Source organism: Anabas testudineus, chromosome 17 (assembly GCF_900324465.2).
Source record: "Anabas testudineus chromosome 17, fAnaTes1.2, whole genome shotgun sequence".
Classification (NCBI taxonomy): Eukaryota; Metazoa; Chordata; class Actinopteri; order Anabantiformes; family Anabantidae; genus Anabas; species Anabas testudineus.
Genome location: NC_046626.1, coordinates 11,041,170 through 11,064,557, shown reverse-complemented (window position 1 = coordinate 11,064,557; position 23,388 = coordinate 11,041,170). Strand labels below are relative to the sequence as shown.

Below are 23,388 nucleotides of genomic sequence, written 5' to 3'. Positions count from 1 at the left end.
GTTCACAACTAAGGATGTTAGCCGTTTTAGTAACTTGTATTTTAAGGTATTGTAGATGAAAACGTACAAAAAACTAACCAGTAATCATTCAAAGTTAATGTCAGAGGTGTAAACGACATCCGACACACACGAAGCTTGAGTGGGGCCAGGTTTCCATGAGGTTTACTGGACTCTTTGGGTTTGTTAGATCAAGGAGATGAACTGTTGGATCAGTGTTGCCTCACCGCCTGTTTTGGAACATTGATCCTTGTCCCACTGGGTTTTAGGTGATCCATTTTCTGCTTTAAGGTGCTGCCAAATGGTGTGACCACTACAAGGTGTTGCATTCAATATGAGGTGTTATACACTCACTGGCCACTTTATTAGGTATACAGTCCAATACAGCAGCTCTGCCATGACATTCATTTTTACAAGATACTAGTTTCTAAGTTTTTGTAAACAGTCAGAAAGGTAATAATTCTACCAAAAGGTTATTGTTTTCATTATGTTTCCACCCAGTGTGACCCATATAGTAGAATTATGACAGTGAACGTTTCGACAAAAACTGAGAAATTACAACCTTAGAATAAGAATTTTTCGACAGAGCTGCTACATTGGATTGATTTAGACTGTACAGGTGCACCTAGTAAAGTAACCAGTGAGACTACGTTACCAACAATGTGTGACTTTGTGTGTAAAAACAGTATGTGTATGTACACAAGTTCTGAGACAATGTGTCTGTGACGGTAACTTTAGATTTTTTTCAAGTTTGTGTACAAAGCAAGCATGTGTGCGAACACCACCATAGCAGTGTGAGCACTCTTGGGCTTTGATATCACATCCAATATCACAAAGAATAAAGTCTTGCCTTGTATACAACCTGCTTTATTTCATATCCCTCAGGAGTCACGTAATCTGTGCTTGCCAGCCCACCTACCTCCTAATAACCCTGTGTGTTTTCCGTCCCTTGTTTTCTCATTGGCTTCACTGTGCAGGAGCTGGGTTGCTGACTGACATATAAGGAAGGAGGCAGCTTCTACCAGTCAGTTCAAGGGGATGGAGTAAAGACTCTTCATTACGTACATCAGCAGGTAAAATGCCATTTTTTCCTTTATTATGCATCATAATAACCTCTGTTGCCTGTGTTCTTTTAACTTGGCTCTTGTCCCCTACAGATCACTGAGCTCATTGTGCCAAGTCGTCAGTATGTCATCCATCCGCCTACTCTTCCTCACCACCGTTCTTGTGGTTGTGATGGCCGTGTTGACCTCCAGTGCCAGAACCACACGATGGCCCAAACCCCAGAGTACCAAGAAGCCTCCTCTAGCTGGGGGAGGAGGAGGTGGAGGTGGAGGATTCAGACGAACCACCACCACAACCCCGTCGCCTTCCAGCAGCCTGCACACAGATGAGACAACAGAGGTTATGATGGACTCTTACTCCTTGTCCCCTACAGACAGCACCACCTACTCCATCAACACTTACCCCACTGAATTCCATACTGATGCCATCCCGCCTCCTGGAAACACCCAAGGAAACTTTTCTCTAGACTATAACGAATGCTTTTTCAACTTCTGTGAGTGCTGTCCACCAGAGAGGGGTCCAGTGGGACCAATGGGGGAGAAAGGGCCACCAGGACCACAAGGAGAGAGGGGTCCTCCAGGTAAGGAGGACTGTGATTTTCAGGACTGTCACATTTTACATATCAACAATTGTTCTTCCTCTGACTCTTCTCTGCTTTACAGGGTTGCCAGGAGAGAAGGGAGAAGGAGGGCTCAGAGGACCTCCAGGACCAGCAGGACTACCCGGAGCCAATGGTCTCAATGGTGACATAGGTACAACAGGGTGTAACAGCAGGAGAGTTCTTGAATGTCTCTCCGTTTCTCTATCTCTATCCCTCTCTCCTTTTTTGCAAAACGCTGCTTTGTACAAGTTTTTTGTGGATATCATTTTCTACGCTTTATTTATCAAAACCACCACAGGTGAAAAAGGTGCTCAAGGACCTATTGGGCTTCCTGGTGCTCCTGGGATCCCAGGAAAACCAGGAGAAAAAGGTATGCATGTATGAAATATTAGATTTGAAAACGAAAGCATTCTCAAATGTGTTTTTTCTGAATACAACCTCTCTACATACTAAAGGTGATCCAGGCCCCAAAGGAGACAAAGGTGAACGTGGCTTCAACGGTTTGAAAGGGGACCCAGGAGAAAGAGGAGAGCCTGGCCTGAATGGGACCAAGGGCAGCACTGGCCGAGACGGGCCGATAGGTCCCCCAGGTTTAGCTGGTACAAAGGGTCAAAAAGGTGAACAAGGACTTACAGGCGAGTGTTTGACAGGCGAGAAAGGTGACATGGGTGAGCGTGGCCCCCCTGGTCCAAGAGGTGAGATGGGCCCCCCAGGAGTGAATGGAACTGATGGTGCAAAAGGAGAGAGGGGGGAACCTGGGCCTCCAGGTGGCAAGGGGGACACTGGTGCCAGAGGGCCCCTAGGACCTCCAGGAGGCAGGGGAATCGCGGGGCTGAGGGGGGAGAGGGGACCCAAAGGTGTCCGTGGGCCTCGAGGCCCTAAAGGCCCACCGGGTGAGAGTGTGGAGCAGGTGCGCTCTGCCTTCAGTGTGGGTTTGTTCCCCAGCAGATCCTTCCCTCCACCTGGTCTGCCTGTGAAGTTTGATAAGGTGTTTTACAATGGGGAGGGGCACTGGGACCCAGTACTCAACAAGTTCAACGTCACCTACACAGGGGTCTACTTATTCAGTTACCACATCACCGTGCGTAACCGGCCTGTGCGTGCTGCTCTAGTGGTTAATGGGATGCGCAAGCTGCGGACACGGGATTCTCTGTACGGCCAGGACATAGATCAGGCATCCAACCTCGCACTGCTTCCGCTGAGTGAAGGCGACCAGGTCTGGTTAGAGACGCTGAGAGACTGGAACGGTATTTACTCCAGCAGTGAAGATGACAGCACTTTCTCTGGCTTCCTGCTTTACCCAGACTCAAAGACCAAACCTACTGCTCTAGAAAACGTCTGATGGCGATGAACTTCTAGTAAACTCTGCTTAAGTTTCAGCCTGTTGCACTACTGTGTCAAATTAATATAATTTAGCTAAACACTGCTGCATCAATATACACTAACTGCTGCCATGCTAATTAAACCAAATGCTTTGCTTGCCTTGCTGTATTGGAGATGGATGAGACTTGATCATACTGCTGTATGCAACACTTCAGTTCTTTTTAACACTGCATTAAAATGTTCTGCTTGAAGTGAATGATCTTTGTGTTTTATTGATTTAGAAACAAAACCGAAAGCTAATTTATAGACCATTAGTTATTTCAATGACAATAGATAAGCTGTGTGACAGTGGGGCCAATACAAATTTGGAAACAATTAAAGGAAATGATGCATAATTTCATGTGCTTCCCACTAGAGGGCGTAAGGTGTTCAATTTATGAAAAGATGCACTGGAGATGATGTTATATGCAAACACCAAATTGAAAAAAAATGAAAATAAAAGGGATAGCATCAAGGTGGTTAATATTATGAATGACAGCACCTTAAATGCATAAAAACTGAGATTAAGAACAGTGTAAATGTTTAATCCAGACATCATTCACACAGAAAGGTGCTAAAGATTGGTATAACCTCTCATGCATCATCTACCTCTTATTCAACACAGCTCAATTTCCATTACAATTGCTGAATTTGTTTTAGCAAGTGAAAAAAAAACACTGCACTAAAGAAATAATGGCCAAGAACAAGAGAGACATTCATGTTATTTTTCCCAATTATTAGCAAACATTGATAGTGATTCAGATTCAATGGAACCGGCAGACTGAGTTCATATGAATATGATTGAAAAAATTCAATGTAGCAGGGAGCAATGCATAGTCCATAAAATCTGTACCCACATTGAATGATGAAAAACAGCACAGACCTTTACAAATGTTACATCTCGTTAGACTTTAAACTGTCAAAACCTCTCACCATAATAAAATTAAAATACCACGTTTTCCTGTACAGAACAGCAATTACTCCAGAAGATGACATGCATTTAATATTTAATGTCACTGACAGATTACATTCTGACATGTTTATTTTGTGATGCATTTGTTAAATATGGGAAGTCTTTCTAGCTTTTCTGTTACTCAAATTATTGCATTTAGACATCAGGAGCAACTTCTTATTGAAAAACACAGACACAAAGTTGGTGTAGAACTATTTATACTCATAAAAGCTTTCATTCATTTAACATGGGACAAGATGAAAAAAGAGATAGTTTCTGAAATTGATGTTGTCACGTTGTTCGCAGTCTGGAGTACCGCGCTGATGCAGCTGTGGTGCATCGTATTTTTTCAAACACAACATCTGAAGACATCTGAAATCTCATAATATCTTTGCATGAACTGTTACGGCTTCATTTAAACACAGAGATGCTAAAATATTACGACTGACGACAGAACCGGAAAATCAAAGTGACTAAATCTCTAGATCTCTACATTTATGTTTTTGTGTCGGCATGTCAAAAAGAAAAAAATATTTTAAAAGAAATTTGGCCTTATTAAATAAATCTCAGTTTTCCTCCAAAAATTAATCATGTCCATATTCATCACTATCACTTCATCATTATAGCAACAACCCTAAACCTTAGGAATTTTATACATTGTGAGTTATCACAATGTAGATTAGCCAGTGGCATGTAAGAACACAATTACTTTAATATGTAATACTATAGCATACAGTAACAAAAATATTGTAAAAGTTATGTTTTAATATTTTTATTCTTGTCTAAATTAACAGACACTGTGTCTTAAAATTTCCAATCCAGCATTGTAAAATTATCCTATACCAACGTCTGAAACAAGTTAAACAAATTAACCATTACTGTAAATACAATTAATGTAATGTATGAATTTTGCATGGAAATAAAAGTGAATTATTAGAATTAATTGATAAAAAAAAAAGAGAAGGTGATCAGCTTTTAACAAGACTTTTTTCTAACTCAGTTTTAAGTGACATATGCAGAGGAGCTGTTAAAAGTTAACTTTAGGTAAGGCTAAATAATATTTCATGAAGAACACTGAACACAAGCGTGTTTAAGATGAAAGCTCAGAATGACATCTCCATCTACTGGTGAAGGACATACATTTACCTCAAATGTACACCTTATTTATGCTGCTGTTGGTGAGCCTGCTGCTGTGTGCATATGTAAAAATGCTATTTGCTTGCTTGTTTCAGGCCTATCTGTGGATATATGCGTGTGTATGTGCATTTATGTATTTTCTACTACTCTGTGTGAAAATATAAATAACTACCTTGGCGGTGTGTGCAGTGTAATCTGCTCCCAGCAGGCTGGATTCCCACTGAGAGAAAGACAGTATATTGTTCCTGCAGCACCACAGATAACAACTCATTAGCATACTGAATCATTTGGCTGCAAGAGCCACTCTGCCACCCATCTGCACTGAGCTGATAAACACACACACACACACACACAAACACCGATCTATGCAGAGCACACACATATACACAAGCCTGCTCTCACAAATACACAAACGTACACACTCGTATACGCACACATGCAGGCACTCCTCTCATTCCCTCCCTTTCAGTCCCTCGTATACACTCCCTGTATCCCCCTCTTTTTTGTGAGTCTGTGTCTTTTTGAGAGTCAGGAACACTGAAGCAGGTAAATGTTTGGCAGGCATTAACCCAGAGAGCTGCTCAGAGGGGTCCTAGCACAGTCAGAGCAGAGTCAGAGGAGAGAGGTCTCCAAACACCTGGATGTCTCTGATGCTCTCTGGAAGCAATTATAGTTTTTAGAAATGCCTAAGAACTGATGCTGTTGTAGCAATTGTACTCGTGGCAAAGTCTGCTGGGTAAAGTTATTGAATATAGGGAAGTAGACTTCAGAAAAGTAGCATGAATGTAACAAAACTCTACTCTGAACAGAACATTTCAGTTGTTTTTTCAGTGATTAACTCACAGGGCAGTGGGAGTCTCAGCAAGTACGGCAGTTTCATAATGTCTATACACCAGCGTGCAAACCAGTGCAGCGGAGGCTGTCAAAACCACTTTCACAATGGCAGGATATCCTGCAGGTCACTGAGCCATGTTAACCTCCACAGGAAGTTGTCACTTGTTGGGAGGAAGAGAGGATTCCAGGGTCCATTTGGGGAGTTTCATGAGGTGGTTGTGGTTTTAACTATACACTCTGTACACATAAGGTGGGCCTGCCACTGTCTGCCTCTAGGCAGTCATCAATGACACTGTGCAATGTGAATAAATGTACAAAAGGTATAATATTAGTCATGATAAAAACCCTCAGCTTCTTGCACAACAGAGGAACAGAACTGAATTGAAAAAAGGTCCGCAACATGCTTGAGTGAGATCATGTTTTATTCAGGGTTTTGTATAAAATTCATCAATTTAACATTGGATATATTCATAGATACAACTATCTTACAACAAATATGTCATTACCAAACGTACAATGTCCCTTTACTGCAATTCAAAAAATACCAAAGGTACCAATATAGGCTACTAAGTCCTGCTGAAATAGCAGAATAACCAACAACAGTAAGCAATATTTAATAGTTTCTTTTTTTTTTTCAGAAAACTGCTGGTGTTGTTATGATATTAACACTGCGTGCGTATGTGTGTGTTGCACGTATGCCTCTATTTAGGTGTACGCATGTAGGTGAAATACGGCAATGAAGGGATTTATTTGTGTACCTTACTAAACTACAACTGCATTACAGTTTAAAAAAAACAAACACTGAAACAGACATTCATATCAAAATGACTGAATGGGTCATCTCATGATTTCATACGACCCATATTTTGTACACTTTAAGAAACACTGCATGTCTTGTACCTCCACAGCAATTTCAAATAGCTATACTCATTTTCAGGAAGTGAAGTTCTCTAACAGTCTGTCGCTGTATTTGGTGTCTTCATCTCATCACCAAAGTGTAACAGAAGTGAATGGTACCACATTTGATGTGCTAGGATCAGTTGCTTGCTTTACATTTTGAGTTCATCGCATCGCATTCGTCCTCATTTCTTGTCTCGTCAAAGACACTTTTGCTAGCAATCCCACTTACAAATACGCTACGGTACATCTTGAACCACATGACTTGAACTCGAGTCAATGTTATTACATTGTGCAGTGGAAGTAAAATACTATTTACAATACATACGTAACTGCGTGGGTACAATTAGCGTCCAGTCCATTTATTTACGGCCTCCATATGAGGCAAACTTACTTTTGTGTCATTATTCTAACACATTTAAATTGTTGGGCATAAATGATCAGGATAATTTATTGACACTTTGGACCATTTACTTGCAGCACTCTGAAACCACGTTGGGTTTATTCTGGCAGCAACATGTTGTAATCAATTAGTATTATTACTGAAACATTGTCTTTGCTGGGTGTCTCTTGATTGATTATTGTTTGGTTTTACCTTGTTTTGTTCATTTGATCTTTCTTTCTGTTGAGTGTGTGTGTGTGTTTTTTTTTTCTTTTGAATATCCAGTCTTTGGACTTTCAAAACACGGAAAGTTATAATCCGCAAGTCGGTCAAAGACATGAGACATGCAGAATTTACAAGTCTTTTGTTGGATCTGATTCAACCAATCAAAAGTTGAATAAAGCTAATCATCAACACTGTCTCGGGTGTGGTGCAGAGACAGGAATTTAGTCATGATCCATTTTGAACATCCCTTTCTCACTACTTGGAGCTTTGATCTCCTTACACTGAACACCTAAATGTTAACAGGGTCCTGAGCTTTTCCATCTCCTCTTTAGTCTCTTTCGTTGCTCTCTTTCAGTCTCAGGCATTGTGTTTGTGGTCGATTGGCATCGGTATCATCGACGGCTGGAGGCATCTAATGTCCGTCCATTGCGCCTCAGATCCCGAGTAGCTAGATGCAGTGGGGGCCCACGTGAAGCAGTTAGAGTCCTTGGAGCTGGAGGTGAGTCGTGGTCTTCCATAAAGCTCTCAGGACTGCCCTCTGCATCGCCATCGGGCAGGCTTCCACAGCTGGAGCCTGGTGACATTGTCTCCAGAAGATCGTCCCTGGCCAAGCCTACCACCGTGTCCTGATGTGCTCCACCCTGAGGGCCTCCCTCATGGGCTCCAACCCCAACCAGCAGCCCTGTTTCCCCATCAGTTGTGCTGCCAACATTCCTCCCTCCGTCCTGGTCCTCCAGGAGGTTGGAGAGGAAGCTGATATACTTCATAGCAAGCCGAAGGATCTCGTTCTTGCTCAGCTTCTTGTCCGGAGGGTGAGTGGGGATGAGTTTGCGAAGCTCTGCAAATGCCCCATTTACGTTCTGTTGCCGCCAACGTTCACGACTGTTTGTGAAGATACGACGAACAATCTTTGGCTGGCCAGCTAGCAGACGAGCAGGGAGAGAGAATAAAGAGAGGAGACATTAATACGAGATACAGCAGTAACACAGGCGACATGAACTTGAACAGACAGCTGGTAAAACATTACAAATGCAAAACCAAAATATGTAAGACGTAGCAGCGGGAGCACAGATGCACACAGAATTAGAAGAAAATATAAAAAAGTTGACTAATTTTTTATAGTTTTATCACAAATTGTCCTCCATACAACTATGAATTTTAACAGGATGACACAGAGGCTACAGTACCTAAACAGTATGTTGTGTGTCTATACACAAATGTATTACACAAATGCAATACAAGGAAGATGATTGGTTTGCCATACCAAACCACATGAAAGGGTGTTGGGGAGACTCTGTTCTCCCTATTCTATATTCTGCTCTTTATTTATTGGGGTATGATAAAATGGCCCACTGCAGGTAGTCACATCCTCCCACCCCCAACTATGGTGTTTTCCAGGCTTCTGTCGCTTTTGGAACACACCCAGTCTATCTTAATCCTTCAGCCCACTCTGCAGTAAAACCTTGGCATGGAGGCAGCTCCCCCCTCATCCTCCACCCTTGTATATGGCAGTGAGTGGGCAGTGGTGGAAAGGATGTTTCAAATGAAATAAACCTCCAATCCGCCAGAAAAGCGCTTACTTTAATGGCATGCAGGTGCACGTATTTGACATTCAGATTATCAGCATTCATTTATGCCATGAATCATGAAGTGTTTATTCCTCGTGGCCCAACACTTGTGCTTTTTGTGAGGCATCTTCTGCGAAACTCAGATTAGGGACAGTATAGATCCATGTCAGTGGATGAATGACAATGGAGATGAGGAAAGGACGTTTAAGGGACTATTTTGGCAGAAGGAGGACACAGCAGAAGTGCGTCTTACCATACTTATAAAGATCTAAAATGCGCCTACCCTCGTCGAGTTCAACCTCATAAGGCGCCGGGCGGCGCTTTACCCTGTTGCTGGGGTACATGCTGTACTGCTCCGACTCTCCTCCAAGACTACAGCAACAGAAAGCAGACAAAAGGTGCACAGGTATCAGAAAACATGGCTGTCAGCTTACATCACTGAATTGAATTGCATTTAACCTCAAAGACCATCCACTCTTGGCAGCAAGAGTTTATCACACATTTATAGGTTCATTTTGCTCTTACACATGCACCCAAGCGTTTGTCCACATAAAGTATACTCAGTTACACTACAGATGTCTCTTCAGTTACATTACAAGTATCTTTTCACAAAACAGTAGCCGTCAAACTTTCTGTCAAACACTCGCACTGATCAAATAAAACGCGCATTCATGACGCATGTCTCCACCTTTACCTGTTGATGGTGGCGAGAGGCTGTGCCAGGTTGTAGAGCATCGCCCGGGCCGGGACAGGAAACGCGTTGGGGCTCAGTTGGACCATTCGAGCGTCGTCTCGTTGCGGCGGCGGCAGCGGCAGCGGTGGAGGTCTTCGAAGTTCCGTGATCGGCACCAAATGGCTTTCAGTCCTCTGCTCCCCCGCTTTTATAGCGTCCCTCCTGGAGAGCTCGATCACCGGCACTTCCCTTTTCAGGTCAAGGGCGTTGTGAGAGGCAGTTTCCTTGGCAACGCCGTTGATGATGATGCTGATGCTGGTCCCGTTGCTCGAGTTCTGCAGAGGAACGTCATCCGTCTCCTCAACCCCCTTGAAGCGCCCTCCCCTCTCCTCCTCCCCCTCCTTTCGCCTCGGCTCCTCGTCCTCCTTGCATCCGTTCTGTCTGGAGATGATGGAGGAGTCCTCCCGCTTTCCAGGGCCGCAATCTGCATCGGGACTTCCAGGACAAATCTCCGGCTGCCGTTTTTCCATCATTTTTATACCGTCACCACTCGCTCGAGTCCTCTAGGTCCTAATTAAGATTTCCTCGGTTAATTTTCAGCTCAAAATAATATTTTCTAACAGTTAACACTTAATACACCACATTACCACTGATTTGATCTCCACGCAAGACGATAGGGGTTTAACGAGCAATTATTATAGTAGTAGTTATTATTATGTAATCATGAAATTATTATTTGATCAGTCTAATAATTCTCATAAACAAATGCAGACTTTACATTTACGAAACAAATATTGTAGAACACATGCTACACTTCACTGGCTGTGAATTTGCCTGCTTGGCTAAATATTTTTCTTGAATACTGCATTTTGTTTGAAAAACGATTTCAAGAAAAAGCTCCAATACAGACATTTATGACAGCACTGCTGGAAAATAACTACATTTTAAACACTGAAAGTGTTTAAAGTGGGCTATTTAAAGTGTGCAAGGAGCCATCATTTATTATTTGAAGGTTTGGCAACTTTAGTTAAAATGAAACCAATTTGATGGACTACATTCCTTATGAGCTCATTTTAAAATTATGAAATTGCCTCAGCTGAGCAATATTATAAATTAGGAGTTAATTATATTTTATAAATCTTAACGTATCAGCTTTATCAGGTTTCTGCATGCTTGTGTTTTTTTCTTATCTTTGTGTGGCCTTCAGCACAGTTTATTCCGTTTAGCTATTTTGTTAGGTATGTTAACCTGCGTTGTATATTTTCCATACTGATATTTAATACGAAATTGTCGCCTTATATCTTTGTAGGAGCCAGAAACTACGACGGGAGCTTGGTAACATCAATTCTTCGTCGAAATAAAATCACTCCTTTTTCTCCCTTCAGCAAATCCTTAAATAGCCTCTAAAACAAACAAACTGATCATTTTCATGTCCAAATATTTCAGAATAGGTTGGCTCATTTTTACTGTACCAACGAGGAGGCCAGCTAGTGCTGTTGTTGAAGCCGAAGATCAAATGCTTGTCATGTTGAATCCACGACACATCAATTTAGTCGGCAATTAATTCGATAATATCCCAAGATTATTATAATAAACAAACAACCAACCGTCGATAAAGGAGCGCACTTTTATTTCTGGGAATTCTCCAATAGGCCTCGCATCCGTTATTACATCCCTCATACAGTCTCAACCATCCGATCGGACAATAGCACAAAATATAGGCTAAATATTTCTCACTTAACACCAATGAAATATAGACGAGAGCAATCCAATTAAAGCCTTTTGAAACAACGGGCACGCCGCTTTAAATACGGAGATACAGAGTCTTTTTCGCACTTACCGTTCCAGCCGTGTTGTTGATGTTACTGTGTAAGTGGAGCCATTTTGTGAGTGGGTCATCCATGTCTGAGGTTTTTTTTTCTTTTTTTCTGCCAGTTGTAGAGCAGTGTGTATGTGTGTGTGTGAGTGTGTGTGTGTGTGTGTGTGTGTGTGTGTAGCTGAGTTATTCCTCATCGCATCCAGTGCGCTCCCTCAGTATGGGGAGCGGAACACAGGCCGCAATGTGGCCGAGTGAGATAAGCGCACGGCAGCGGCCTCTTCATTCCCGATAAGCTCCTAAACCCATTATTTATGAAATGATTCATTATTATTCGGCTGTCGTGGGCTATATAGGCTTGTGGAGGGCAAAGCATTAAAAAAAAAGCAAACAGGCACAGCGCAACGGCCTGTAACAACGTGAGGTAGGATACTGTAGCCTGAGCTATAGTTGGTGTTTTTTTTTTTTTTTTTTTTTGATGAAAGAAACAAAAGTTCAGGTTAAGCTTTTGACCTATTTATATTTTCAACAAAAGAGCTTTCACCAAGCCTGTTTATTCTGTAACAAGATCGGCCTAAATGATGATAACAGAGGGTCGTTTACCTTTTTTAATTTTTCATTTTAACCAAAAAAAAAAAAAAAAAAAAAAAAAAAAAAAAAAGGATATCCATTAATCCACATCAGTTCCTGCGCCTTGAAGCTGGATGTGCTATTGATACAGTAGATTGCTAAAACGACGGGGGTAATTATGATAATTATGATAAGGACACCTTAATTGAATGGGACACAATTCTTTATCTATAAATAAATAAATAAATGTCCCTTTGCGAGTCATTGTTTATAGGGGCCCGTGGACGGCGGTTCCCCGGGGTCCGTGGGGAGTCATGGCTGGAGGAGATAAAAGCGCATCGGCCTCTGGTCCATCAGATAAAAGAGCAGCAGCATCAACGGTGACACGCTATCAGAGCACTTCCAGGACGGCTTAAATGGTAGTAGGTACATCCTAATAACGGATTTCCCACACTGGCTTTTTTTTTTCTTGTCTTTCAGTCAATTAAATTAACGCTTTGAAATAATAAAATTATGATGTGTGAATTTAAATAATAAAATAACCCAAATTCAGAGTTAATGGATGGATAGATAGATAGATAGATAGATAGATAGATAGATAGATAGATAGATAGATAGATAGATCTAACATAAACATATTTTTACACATACGTTTTAACACTAATGAAGCATCTGTCCCAACAGCCAGTCACGACCTTTAAACAGGCCTTGAGGCAACAGTCACGCCCAGTATCCGACATCCTGTGCGTGACAGCAGCAAAGGATAAATCCTCCACACCTTTTTAGTAGTCATTTTTCATTGAAACTGCAATTCATTTTTTTTTTTTTTTTTTTGTGTGTGTTAATAATCTAAAATTTGAATGGCCATAGCCAAGAGGGACTTGACACCTGGAAGTTTTATTGAGTATTGTGTATAAATATATGAATGAATTACACTGAAGAATGTAAAACTTGACAAAATATATTTTATTCTGAATCAAACTAGTATCAATCTCTTGAAACAATAGGAGACACGTCACAAATAAAACAGTGGGGTCACGCAGAGCCCAGGGGAACCAATCAATCTTTCCAAAATATGTGCAATTTAGTGTAGACCTAATTTGTGATCCACCTGCAAACACGTGGTTTTTGTTTTTTTTACATATATGCATTTCACGCTTGTGCAGATGGCTCTTTAGTTTGTGGTCTGTGCCAATATAACATTTGTGGTACATCCTTACAGTTGTCAGTCATCAGAAATAATAACAATTAATGCAAACATGTTTAAAGTTAAAGGAAAACACTGTTCCACTCTAAAAATTACAAATTTAAGTACAGTAACAAGTCATGCTGGCTTTGAATCAGTATTTCTAGTCTTGGATTAGAATAACAATATATACTCTGCAATCCAGTTTCCAAGTAGCATATGCTACAGTGTGTTTGTTTTGGTTTTAGACTGTATTTGGTTATTTTATTGATAGTGCCATTGTTCCCTGAAGTGTCATATTGTTTAACATGACTTTGTGGAAATGAACGTTTAACCTCTTTATCTCATGTAACCGTTCTGCTATGAACTAGCATTGTAATATTTATTATCTCACATCTACTGTACCTATAGGTTACAGCCCAACAGCAGTGCTGAGCCAGAATCTATGGCTCCAAGAAAAATGGCTCTGTGCCATGCCTGTCTTCCCTGTCAACGCTGGTTTCGTCGGGCCGGCATGATACGGAGAGAGGCAGTGCTTTCTCGGGTCATGAGCCGCGTCACCTGGTCCAGACTCAGCCCAGCCACCATCTCGCCGTTCACCTGTAGAATTTCATCACCGATGCCGAGGAGGCCTACGTACGGACCTTCACCGCTGCCGTCACCCACTTTCTCTACATATACACCTGGAAGAAGGAGACAGATACAAGGGAAGTGAGAAATAGTAAAAGCATCAGGAAGTAGAATTTAGAAGAAGAAAACAGAGGATGCCTTTAAATTTAGTGATTCAAAAAAACTGAAGTATACTGCAGGTCTACATTTTACAAAAATGCTCTTGAATACATATTAGAATCTCTGGTAATCTGGCCCTTTGTTGTGAACAGGTTTATGGATGTATCTGATTATGTTGGATTAGTATTTTTACCTACAGTATAATTTGTTTTTTAGGTGAAGCCAAAAGCAAATTCACATCTGCCGTATTTCTCTTTCTCTTCTGCACTACGTATTATTGAAGAATACCATGGCAGGTCACAAGGCATATAAACAACAACAACTGAAAAATCTAGCTCTATAATTAAGACATTACAAAGAGATTATGGATTAAAAATCACCTGTGTCTGGTCGACCTTTGCCCCTTGAAATGACAAAACCAAAAGGACCATTTGGAGGTTTAATTAGTTCCAGGAGGAGGCTGCCATCAGAAAAAACCTGGGTGACTCGACCAACTGGGCGCACCACTCTGGAGGGGAGCACATCTTCCACACTAAGGGCCCTGTGGAGCTCCAGATGGAGGCTATCAGGGCTGTAAAGGTAGAAAAATAGATATATTGTCATTACTTCAGTAAATTAAAACAACACATAGTGAATTAATATCCCATGTCTTTTTCCTTAATCTCTGTCTTTCTCTCTACTTCATTTTTTGTTAACACCTACCTTGGTGCCAGGCCGTATGGTATCGGCACCTCTCCCAAAATTGTTGAACGCTCTGTTCTTCTCTCTAAACTCTGCACTGAGGAGGCTTTGCGCAGTTGGGCCAGTGGCAGCACCTAGTGGCAAACAGATGGTACTGTAAGACATTTTATAGTTGACATTGCCAAAATGCACCACAGTAGCTTTTGGAATCATAACCTTTCAGTCTCTCTAAAACTAACAGGGCTGTGTGAGGCACCATAAACACACATGCTCCTAGAGGCTGTGGATGGATGGAGTAGAAAGTAACATCTGTTTACTGTACTCCTGCAGTTTCCTATAGAATGAGGTTGACTACCACAGAAACCTGCAAAGCATTTTATTTTGCCAATATCTGGCAAAAAGGTTGGTAAGAATATGTAGAACTAAGATATTTTCTTTCAACAACCTACATGTGCAAATTCATCTATTTAATTTGGTGAAATACAGAAAATCTTCAAGATGTGAAAAATGTTTATGAGTTGCTTACAGTGTGCAGGGTCTGCAGCGAAGGTGTCCTTTGTATGCCCATGGGAGGCTGTGGTCGACGCGTGGGGCTGGGGGAAGCAGAGCTCGGACGGGGGGGAGTGGGGATACTGAGTTGTTCCATGCTGCTGGAGCGGCCTCCTTTCACCAGTCTACCAACACTGTTCAGACCAATGGAGGAAAAGAAGCGGCGCAGGAAGAGTTTTGGCCGTCCATCCAGCTTTCTGTGAAATAAAGGTTCAAAGTATTTTTATTTCATTATTAATGTACATACAAATATTTTTCTAATGCCTTTAACACAACCCCACGAGAGAAGCTCTAGAGGATGGAGATAGACACCTCCACAACCTCATGGATTACTGACTACCTGGCACACCAGTGTGTACAGTATAGATGTGTGTCTGAGCAGGTGGTCAAATACACAGGAGCATCAAAGAGAACGGTCTTCAACCTGTACACCTCTGACTTTCATACAACTCTGCAGTTCATCATCTGCAGGGAATTTCTGACTCTGCTGTTGACGTGTTTCTCAACACTAGACATGTACAAAGACCTTGTGAAATTTAGCCTACTTTTGAATGTAACCAAACCAAATAGATTGTTGTGGACTTCAAGTGGACCGGTAGCAAGTTAACAACCATTTAAATTCTTCAAGAGGAGCTGAATGTAGTGGAGGAACACATATATCTTGAAGTCAAATTTAGCAACGGACTAGACTGGAAATGCGGGACGGGACAGAGCAGATTTGACTCTTTTAAGAATCTTTGGTCCCTTAATGTGTGCAGCAAGTCGTTGCACATATTTGATCAATTGCGATCTGCTTGTGCAGCAGCATCAGAGCCAACAACAAACTGACAGTTTCTACCGTGCTGAGGACCCCTTAGAGCTGGTTGTAGAAAGGACAATGGTGGAGATCAGCTAACTCCATGATGTGCTACTCAAGCAAAGATATAGAGACTTGTGAATGGCCATCAGTATATATGACTCAGTCTCACCAGGCTGTATGTATGATTCATGTATTCAATATACATTTATTTTATAATGATTAAATAGTGCACCTTACTGTACACTCTAATGTTCATTAATGTACAGTGTACTGTAGCATATTTCATCATTAGCAGACTTATTAGTCTCTATTTGTTTTTAAGAATTATTTTTTCATTTAACTACATCTGTTTATATTTCTTTGCCTTATTGTGTCTGCTCTTATCTTTCTCGTTGTTTTTGTGATTCTGTGAATTGGTTGCTGCCACACTGCACATCCTTATCCTATCTATCTTAACTAAAGAGCCAGTTAACCAGTTATAAGATGAAGACAGTGATTGTACTAATGGTTTTACCATTCTGCTGAGGCTTTTAATTTCCAGAAGAGGGCAGGATTTCCTTGATGTTGACAGGATATGTTTAACAATAACATCCTGCGGATTGTAGGTCATGGTTTTAATCTTCTAATTGCTACCACTGGGAAAGTCAACAGCATTAGGGACAAGACATTTATTGTCTAAACTATGGTAAAACTGACTTACCTGGACCCATCAGAGTTTTCCTCCCATATGGACTCAGCTTTCAAATGTTCTGATCTCAGCAGTTCTGCTCTGAGGTCCTCGGACCGAGACATAGCCAAGCCACGGAGCGCAGGACGACACTCGGAGCCTGAGCCAGGCTCTCCACTCAGACCTACTGGCAGAAAAGTATAAACTGAGATGATATCAAAACCCTCTGTCCAGCTCCGTTTTAAAGGTTTTAAATGTGACAATGTGAATTCCACTGAGGTGACTTGAGTAATATCATAATCTCTTGTCGAACATAAAGTTCTCGAAAAATCTGAAATGTATTTTATTTATTACAATATTTGAGGTGGAAATACTGTATGTTTTACTCCACTACTATATTACTACTACTAGAGTGTACCTTTGATGTATTTTACTAATGATATTCAGTACCTGATTTAGAAAATAATACTTTTACATATTTACTTAAAGCTACAGGATGCAAACTTTTTCAAATGTATTTAGAAAAAGTAAAAATATGCTCCAAAACTTAATGTGGAGAGGTGCTGTGTTATGTTTTAAGCAAGCACTAGCTAAGATGCACATTTTAGTTTTAAATATAAGACAAATCCTGACATTTATCTGAGGCTCTGCCTGTCCCCAGTCTACTTACCTGTTCCATCTGGAGTAGCGTCCCACAGTTCAACTGCTGGCACGTCTGTCGTGAGTCGGGCTGTGGAGTACCTCAGAGTGGAGGGCCTGATACACGATGCCGGGCTGCTGGTTGCAGGTGTCCCTTGGGTTAAAGATGCTGGGGACTCCCTTCTCGCTTCTGGGGAGTCCAGGAGTGTTGACCCACCCTCACCCGCCTGAACTGTGGTCTGACCTGAGCGATTCCTCGAGCTCGACTTCAGGGCTGATTTTATAGGCAGTGATGGAGCTGGTGATTCTCTTATTCCACCAGATGCCTCCAGTAAACATGGCTCAAGAGCAACGGGGCTACCAGGAGCAAAGGAGACAGCTCTGGTCAAGTTGACCCTGTTCCTGGGGTTTGAGTTACGCCGCTGAGCCCATGACGGACCATAAGGGCCATGGCCAGACTCCAAACGGTTCTCGCCTTTCCTGCTTCTTCTCCTAAGTTTGCCAAACCCTGATGACTTCCACCCTGTGCTGCTCTCTTTATTTTCACCCAGCACATAGGCTCCAGCAAAAGTGACAGTTAGAGGCGCTTTAGGACGAGTACTCGCCTCTGACTTGTTTGGAGGTACCCAGCGAGGAACAGGTTTTCCCCTTGGGTCCTCGGGGTTGCCAGGCTGTTGTGGCACAGTCTTTTGTGGATCTGATGGTGATAAGACCGGCATAGGTTCTCTGACTACAGAGCCACATGCTTCACATTTCTTCACCAGAACTATTATCTCTTTAATCACAGTTGTGGGTTCACCACTGACAACCACATCTTCTTGCTTCTGAGAGGGAGGCATTGAGACACTTCTGTGGTTTCTGCTTCTCTCTGAACCACTGCTGCTAGAATCTGTGTTATTTTCTTTAATCTTGGATTTAGGGACCCCAGGCCTGCCACGCTGTCTGACTCTATCCAAGTATCGAGACTCTGCTTCTTTCTCTGATTCATCCTCAAAGCGGACCCGTGTGGGGGAACACCCGTACCGTCTAGATCGACCTCCTTGGTCACTAGGGGAAGTGTCTCTTTCAGTGGGGACGAGGAGGGGACCTGACACAGTTTGAGCTGACAGATCTTCTTTGGTTTGAACAGCTTTCTGCACTGGTGTTGGACTGGGAGAGTCAGTTTGCTGTTGTTTCTTTCTGCAAGAAATAATAGAGCAGTGAATAGTACAGTCAAATAACACAGAAGAGTTTCTTTCCATTTGTAAGGTAGCACTCTAGTTAAAGCAGGGTGAACATAAAAGTGAAACTGAATATGATTTAATTTTCTCAGCACCAGACTAATTATAACAATTAGGTGATAAATGAACAATAAAGTAAACTATAACAACATATACTATATATAATGACTCCACAGACCAGGTTTTTTGTCAAGTCAGATCTATAATAAATGCTCCTAAATGTAAATTGAAGCAACTACTTTTTGCATATACAATGTAGGAGGGGTTACATGAACAAAACTGCATTTCATGTTGGATACTATTGCATAAGAATAATTTAATAAAACATGTTCACAGCACTCTTAGTTCTACATATGTAATCATAAACAAACAAACAAACAACAGTCACATTTCAGAGGTTACACTTATTTTCATTTATTGCAACATGCAAGAGAGGGATTGGAAAAGTAGAGAGTAAAACTGTTGAATATAAAATACATGCATACTGTGTGCTATGAAAACCAAGACAAAGGCCGCAGCTATAAAGACATTTTCAAAAAAGACTAGTAACTGTTCATAGTTAGTAAGGCATTCACTTGCTCCTTTATCTAACTTGTCAAAATGCCAGACATGTCAAGCCCTGGTAAGTAGATGCAGTCAACTTACACTGTTACACTGTTTCTCTGATCAGAATGGGAACGTCTGCTTGGGCGTTCGCCTCTACTGTGACTGGAGCGAGCTTTGAGTCGTGCACGCTCCAGGAGACGCTTGGCTTGCTCATGTCTTGGACTCAGAGGAAGCTCATCACTGATAACAATAAGTGACCTGACAATCAAGAAACAAATGCTTTAGGTGATGAAAATAGCATGGGAATGACAAGATGTATCTGTACCACCATCTGCTAGAGTAAAATTGAACGTTTTATGATGTCTCCAAATGCACGAGGCAACATATTTCCTACAGATTGACTTAACATAGAGTGAATCAACCTGTATCTTCCTAAGCTGTCTTATGTAATATTAGATAGATAAACTGGGGCGTGGCACTGGCGGTGAGCAGCAGAGAGAAACGTCATCTATCTGTCCTCATGCGCAGCAGCTAAGCTGCTCTGTATTGTGCTTCATCATCTGTATTTGTCTTTATCCGCTGGCCCAGAGATAAAGATAGCATGATACACCAGCCATGTGGATTATCCCTGTAATGGACTGAGTGTGATTCATTCTCTCCTGTGTGTCAAGAGGGGAACATATTGTGTTTCAATAGATTAAAGTTTGTTATGTCAATGTTACATCCCAAAACTGACAAACATTGTATAATTAGCACCTGCTTTGGTATCTCACATGCAGCTGTTTCATTCTATGGTTTATAATGATGATGATGATTGTAATGCACTGTTTAATAATAACAGTCACATTTGGTTAAGAATATCATCTTCATTGATATAGTTTGCATGATATTTAGATTTTCCATGAGTAACTTCTGTTAGAGTGTTAGATGTGTCACCACCTCTGTCAAGTACACATAAAAACATAATATTGCTCACCTCAAATAGGGTTCAAGGTCCTGAGGAAGAATGAGTAAGTCTGAGCTGTCCAAAACCCCATGGGCATCTGCAACTGGCATAAAATGGAAAGGAAAAATCTCAGCAGATGTGCTAATGCAATGGACTGGAATTACAGCGTCAGATGGTGAGGTTGTGACAGCACTGTTACATATTGTGGTTCAAAGATGTTCGCATATGAAAGCTTTAAAGGGGGGGGTTTAGAGTTGTATGTGCATATAACATGGAGTTGCAGCTTAGCTATTGTTTCCTCTACAATTAGATAAACTGAAGTTACATTTTTTTCAGTTGTTATTTTGACACTCAGTGTCTTAGTGTTTACCTAGTCCAAAGCCTTTTTACTGCCAAAAGAGCCATCAGCAATAATGTGACCTATAACAGCAGATTCCCCGGAGACAAGAGTCAAAACCACCTGATCATCATGGATTTACTCATGTGTCTTGTACTGACCCTCCATCTGGTACTGACACACTCACATGCACACACAGACGGTGCAGATATTTACAACATTACAGATGTACAACAGGGGAAAATATATCATCTGTCACCTAAATGCACACAAAGACATCCATTAGCAAACAGACAGAGATACAAAAGCAGGGACACCTCCCCCACCGCTGACTGCTAATAATAGCAACACCCTCACGCACATCTGCACATCTGCTCTGCACTGGGAATCAGACAGGCTGCAAACTGCATGTCTATACATCATAGATAGGCAAAGGTTATACGCTGCAATTTGAATAGACAAAAGTTTGCAATATTACTGGAGGAAGAACATTTATTCTGGCTTCTTTGCCTACAGTCGAACCCACAAAAGTAGAAGCTGCAATAGTATCAAGCTCACAACATTCATCTACACTGTACAAGGTGAAATGAAAATCAAAAACTAAACTAAAAATATAACCAGTGTGGGATGGGGAGGAGGGGTCTTATCTGTGTCTCTCAAACTCTCATTAATGCTTACACCTGTTCTTTTATTATTTTTACATTTGACATTAAATAGGTCACATTTGCCTCTAGAGACCTACCTTTACTATCCACTTTGTGTGTTGTCTCTTCATAATATCCGGCGCTTCCCCCTCCACCTTGCTCTCTCACCTCCCTACAGTTTTGCTGTCTCTCCCTTAACTTTGCATAGGCTCTCTGCTTCACCTTCAGCTTTTCATCAGTTGAGAGTACCCCGCTTTGTGAAGACATGCTCTCCAAGCTGTCTGAACTGCACAAGGCTTTGGCAGGGTCACCTGTGGCTGTCTCTTTCTGCTCACACTGGTCCAGGTAGCACTCCACGCTGTCCGAGTGCTTGAATTGCGAAGGTGCATCGCTGTCTCCCATCACACCTTCCACATTGCTCTTAGTCCCTGTTTCTGTTGGTCTTGACTTCCTCTGAGGATCGGCCAAGGCTTCGGTTTGAGTATAGTCCTTCAGAGGTAAAGCGGAGGGGATGTTGTGAGGCCTAACACCGTTTAGAAGCAATGTTTCTGGGCGTGCCACTCTCCAGAAGCCCTTGGGTGGTGCCCAGTGTCTGGTTGATGTGGAAGATGTAGAGGTAGACGTGGTGGCTGAACAGGAGGAAAGCACAGGTGGTGGTGGAGGAGAAGATGGTTCATCCTTACTGCTGCTTGAGTTGTCAGACAGAAGACTTTCCAGGCTGGTACCCTCCCCGAGCCCACAAGACTGGCCTGTCAGAAAACCAACCTCACTCTCGTTTATTTCTGACCTTTCCTCCTCAGTTTTCCCTCCTGCTTTGAACACCTGTTCGCCTTGTGCTTCAGCTGGAGGGCTGTGAATTTCCAACCTGACTTGTACCTCCACCTCCTCGTCTTCATCACTGCTGCTCAAATTCTTCGCAGCACTGGATCTCCAGGAGAGAGGAGGCAGAGACACCTGGCCTTTTCCTCTGGGCCTCTGTCTCAGAGGGACGTCAGATGATATCTTCTCCGCTGGACTGCTTCCCAGCACCTCTGTGTCCAACTTTTCTCTTTCCTTCTCTCTGTCTCTGCCTCTCGTCCTTCTCTGCGTGAGTGACTTTACCTTGGTCTGTAGCGCGTGCACAGCTGATCTCTGAGGAGGAGGGAGCTGGGTGCTCAACGACGGTGCTGGAAATACAGGCTGGGGGACGGGGCCGGTGATGAGCCCCCAGTTAATGGGAAGTCCAGTGGGTAAAGGGGAGCTGGACTTGGCTTGAATATTATCAACCACCTTCTCTTCTTCCATTGACTGATCATCCACAGAAAGACCCAGAAAGATTCTGCAGATAAAAAACAGCGTTTCATACACATGCAAACCAGGTCTCTACATCTGTTCTACATCTCTGTTCCCAAAATACTTTCTATCTCCATCTGCCTGGTGAGAAGATATGTAATGTGAATTCAGTCACGTTGCCTTATCCTCTGATTACTCTGCAGTGGATAATCCTTTAGAATCAGAATAAGCAACTGCTGCATGCAACTGAGCCTACTTGAAAAATAGATGACATATGTAATAATGTTTTGTCACGTAAAATCAACCAGATACAATGAAACCAAACTTCCTCCGTGAATAGGGCACTAATTCAATAAAGTGCACTAAAGACTGACTTGGAAATTATTCAATTATATTTAAATGGTGCCCATTAAGAAATGTGATTAATATTATGAACAAAGTCATCTCCATGAGACAGTTCACATAAACAACACAAACAATCTATACTGTACCTGGATATTTGGTGAAGTGCTTTAAAACACTATTCCAGCTCTGGACGGCGTCAAAAGAAAGTAAACAGAAATTTTCGCGCAACTGCACAAATCTAAGTTATCCTCCATCCTGAAACCTGCATCAACCGTGCAAATGTTGTCCCGCACATCCTCCGGTCGCTTCGTGCTGACAACATAAGCAAGAACAAGGAGCAACTTTCCCCGCCGAGATCAAACCAAATAAGACGTGTCAGTGTTTCTCCAGATCCTAATGCGCTGCGTCCACTCGCGCCGTCTACACAGCTCCCGGTCCAGGCTGTGTCAGCCGAGTCTCTCAATCATGATTGGTCCGCTAATCCCTCCAGAAATCAGTGGGATTAGACAAAAATGGAATACAAAAATGCTTGCTTTCATTTCGCCCTTGCCTCGCTAACCCGCTGAAGTGGAGCTCTCCCGTTGCGTAAGGACGGCGCGCACACACCGACTCCCTGCGCACTGTAACAAGCCAATGAAAGGGGGCGACACGGGAAAACAAAACAACGTTATGGGCCTCGGAGGAAACGCCACACTCCCACCTGTCAACCCTCCTGAACATGTTTGTTTGATGTTATATAAGGATGTGTG

General features: G+C 42.1%; 4 protein-coding genes and 1 long non-coding RNA gene across 7 annotated transcripts; 2 read left to right on the top strand and 3 right to left on the bottom strand.

The window, feature by feature from the left end:
* Positions 1-1,011: 1,011 nt before the first annotated feature.
* otol1a (otolin 1a) lies at positions 1,012-3,206 on the top strand. The gene is made up of 5 exons (XM_026373860.1): positions 1,012-1,070; positions 1,155-1,642; positions 1,725-1,814; positions 1,962-2,033; positions 2,119-3,206. The coding sequence occupies exons 2-5, from the start codon at positions 1,186-1,188 to the stop codon at positions 3,003-3,005; spliced, it is 1,506 nt and encodes a 501-aa protein (XP_026229645.1). The 5' UTR covers positions 1,012-1,070; positions 1,155-1,185; the 3' UTR covers positions 3,006-3,206.
* Positions 3,207-6,352: 3,146 nt separating this feature from the next.
* Positions 6,353-11,733, bottom strand: tal1 (T-cell acute lymphocytic leukemia 1). 2 transcript variants are annotated; one of them, XM_026373862.2, is made up of 4 exons: positions 11,534-11,733; positions 9,715-10,263; positions 9,274-9,392; positions 6,353-8,374 (listed from the first exon to the last, which is right to left on the bottom strand). In XM_026373862.2, the coding sequence occupies exons 2-4, from the start codon at positions 10,224-10,226 to the stop codon at positions 7,845-7,847; spliced, it is 1,161 nt and encodes a 386-aa protein (XP_026229647.1). In that variant the 5' UTR covers positions 10,227-10,263; positions 11,534-11,733; the 3' UTR covers positions 6,353-7,844. The 2 variants fall into 2 exon arrangements, with proteins under 2 accessions (XP_026229647.1, XP_026229649.1); XM_026373864.2 differs by having other exon boundaries at positions 9,304-9,392; positions 11,534-11,730.
* Positions 11,734-13,720: 1,987 nt separating this feature from the next.
* On the bottom strand, positions 13,721-17,184 carry LOC113171492 (uncharacterized protein KIAA1614-like). The gene is made up of 5 exons (XM_026373869.1): positions 16,724-17,184; positions 15,202-15,421; positions 14,697-14,809; positions 14,375-14,565; positions 13,721-13,948 (listed from the first exon to the last, which is right to left on the bottom strand). Exons 1-5 carry the CDS (start codon positions 16,813-16,815, stop codon positions 13,755-13,757), a joined length of 810 nt encoding a protein of 269 aa, XP_026229654.1. The 5' UTR covers positions 16,816-17,184; the 3' UTR covers positions 13,721-13,754.
* LOC113171495 lies at positions 14,462-15,290 on the top strand. 2 transcript variants are annotated; one of them, XR_003299708.1, is made up of 3 exons: positions 14,462-14,573; positions 14,708-15,077; positions 15,204-15,290. It is a non-coding gene; the product is annotated as an uncharacterized LOC113171495 (long non-coding RNA). The 2 variants fall into 2 exon arrangements; XR_004463411.1 differs by having other exon boundaries at positions 14,708-14,826; positions 14,917-15,208.
* Positions 17,185-17,343: 159 nt separating the features above from the next.
* Positions 17,344-22,306, bottom strand: LOC113171942. The gene is made up of 4 exons (XM_026374680.1): positions 21,121-22,306; positions 20,072-20,144; positions 19,195-19,353; positions 17,344-18,508 (listed from the first exon to the last, which is right to left on the bottom strand). Exons 1-4 carry the CDS (start codon positions 22,304-22,306, stop codon positions 17,353-17,355), a joined length of 2,574 nt encoding a protein of 857 aa, XP_026230465.1. The 3' UTR covers positions 17,344-17,352.
* Between the last annotated feature and the right edge of the window lie 1,082 nt (positions 22,307-23,388).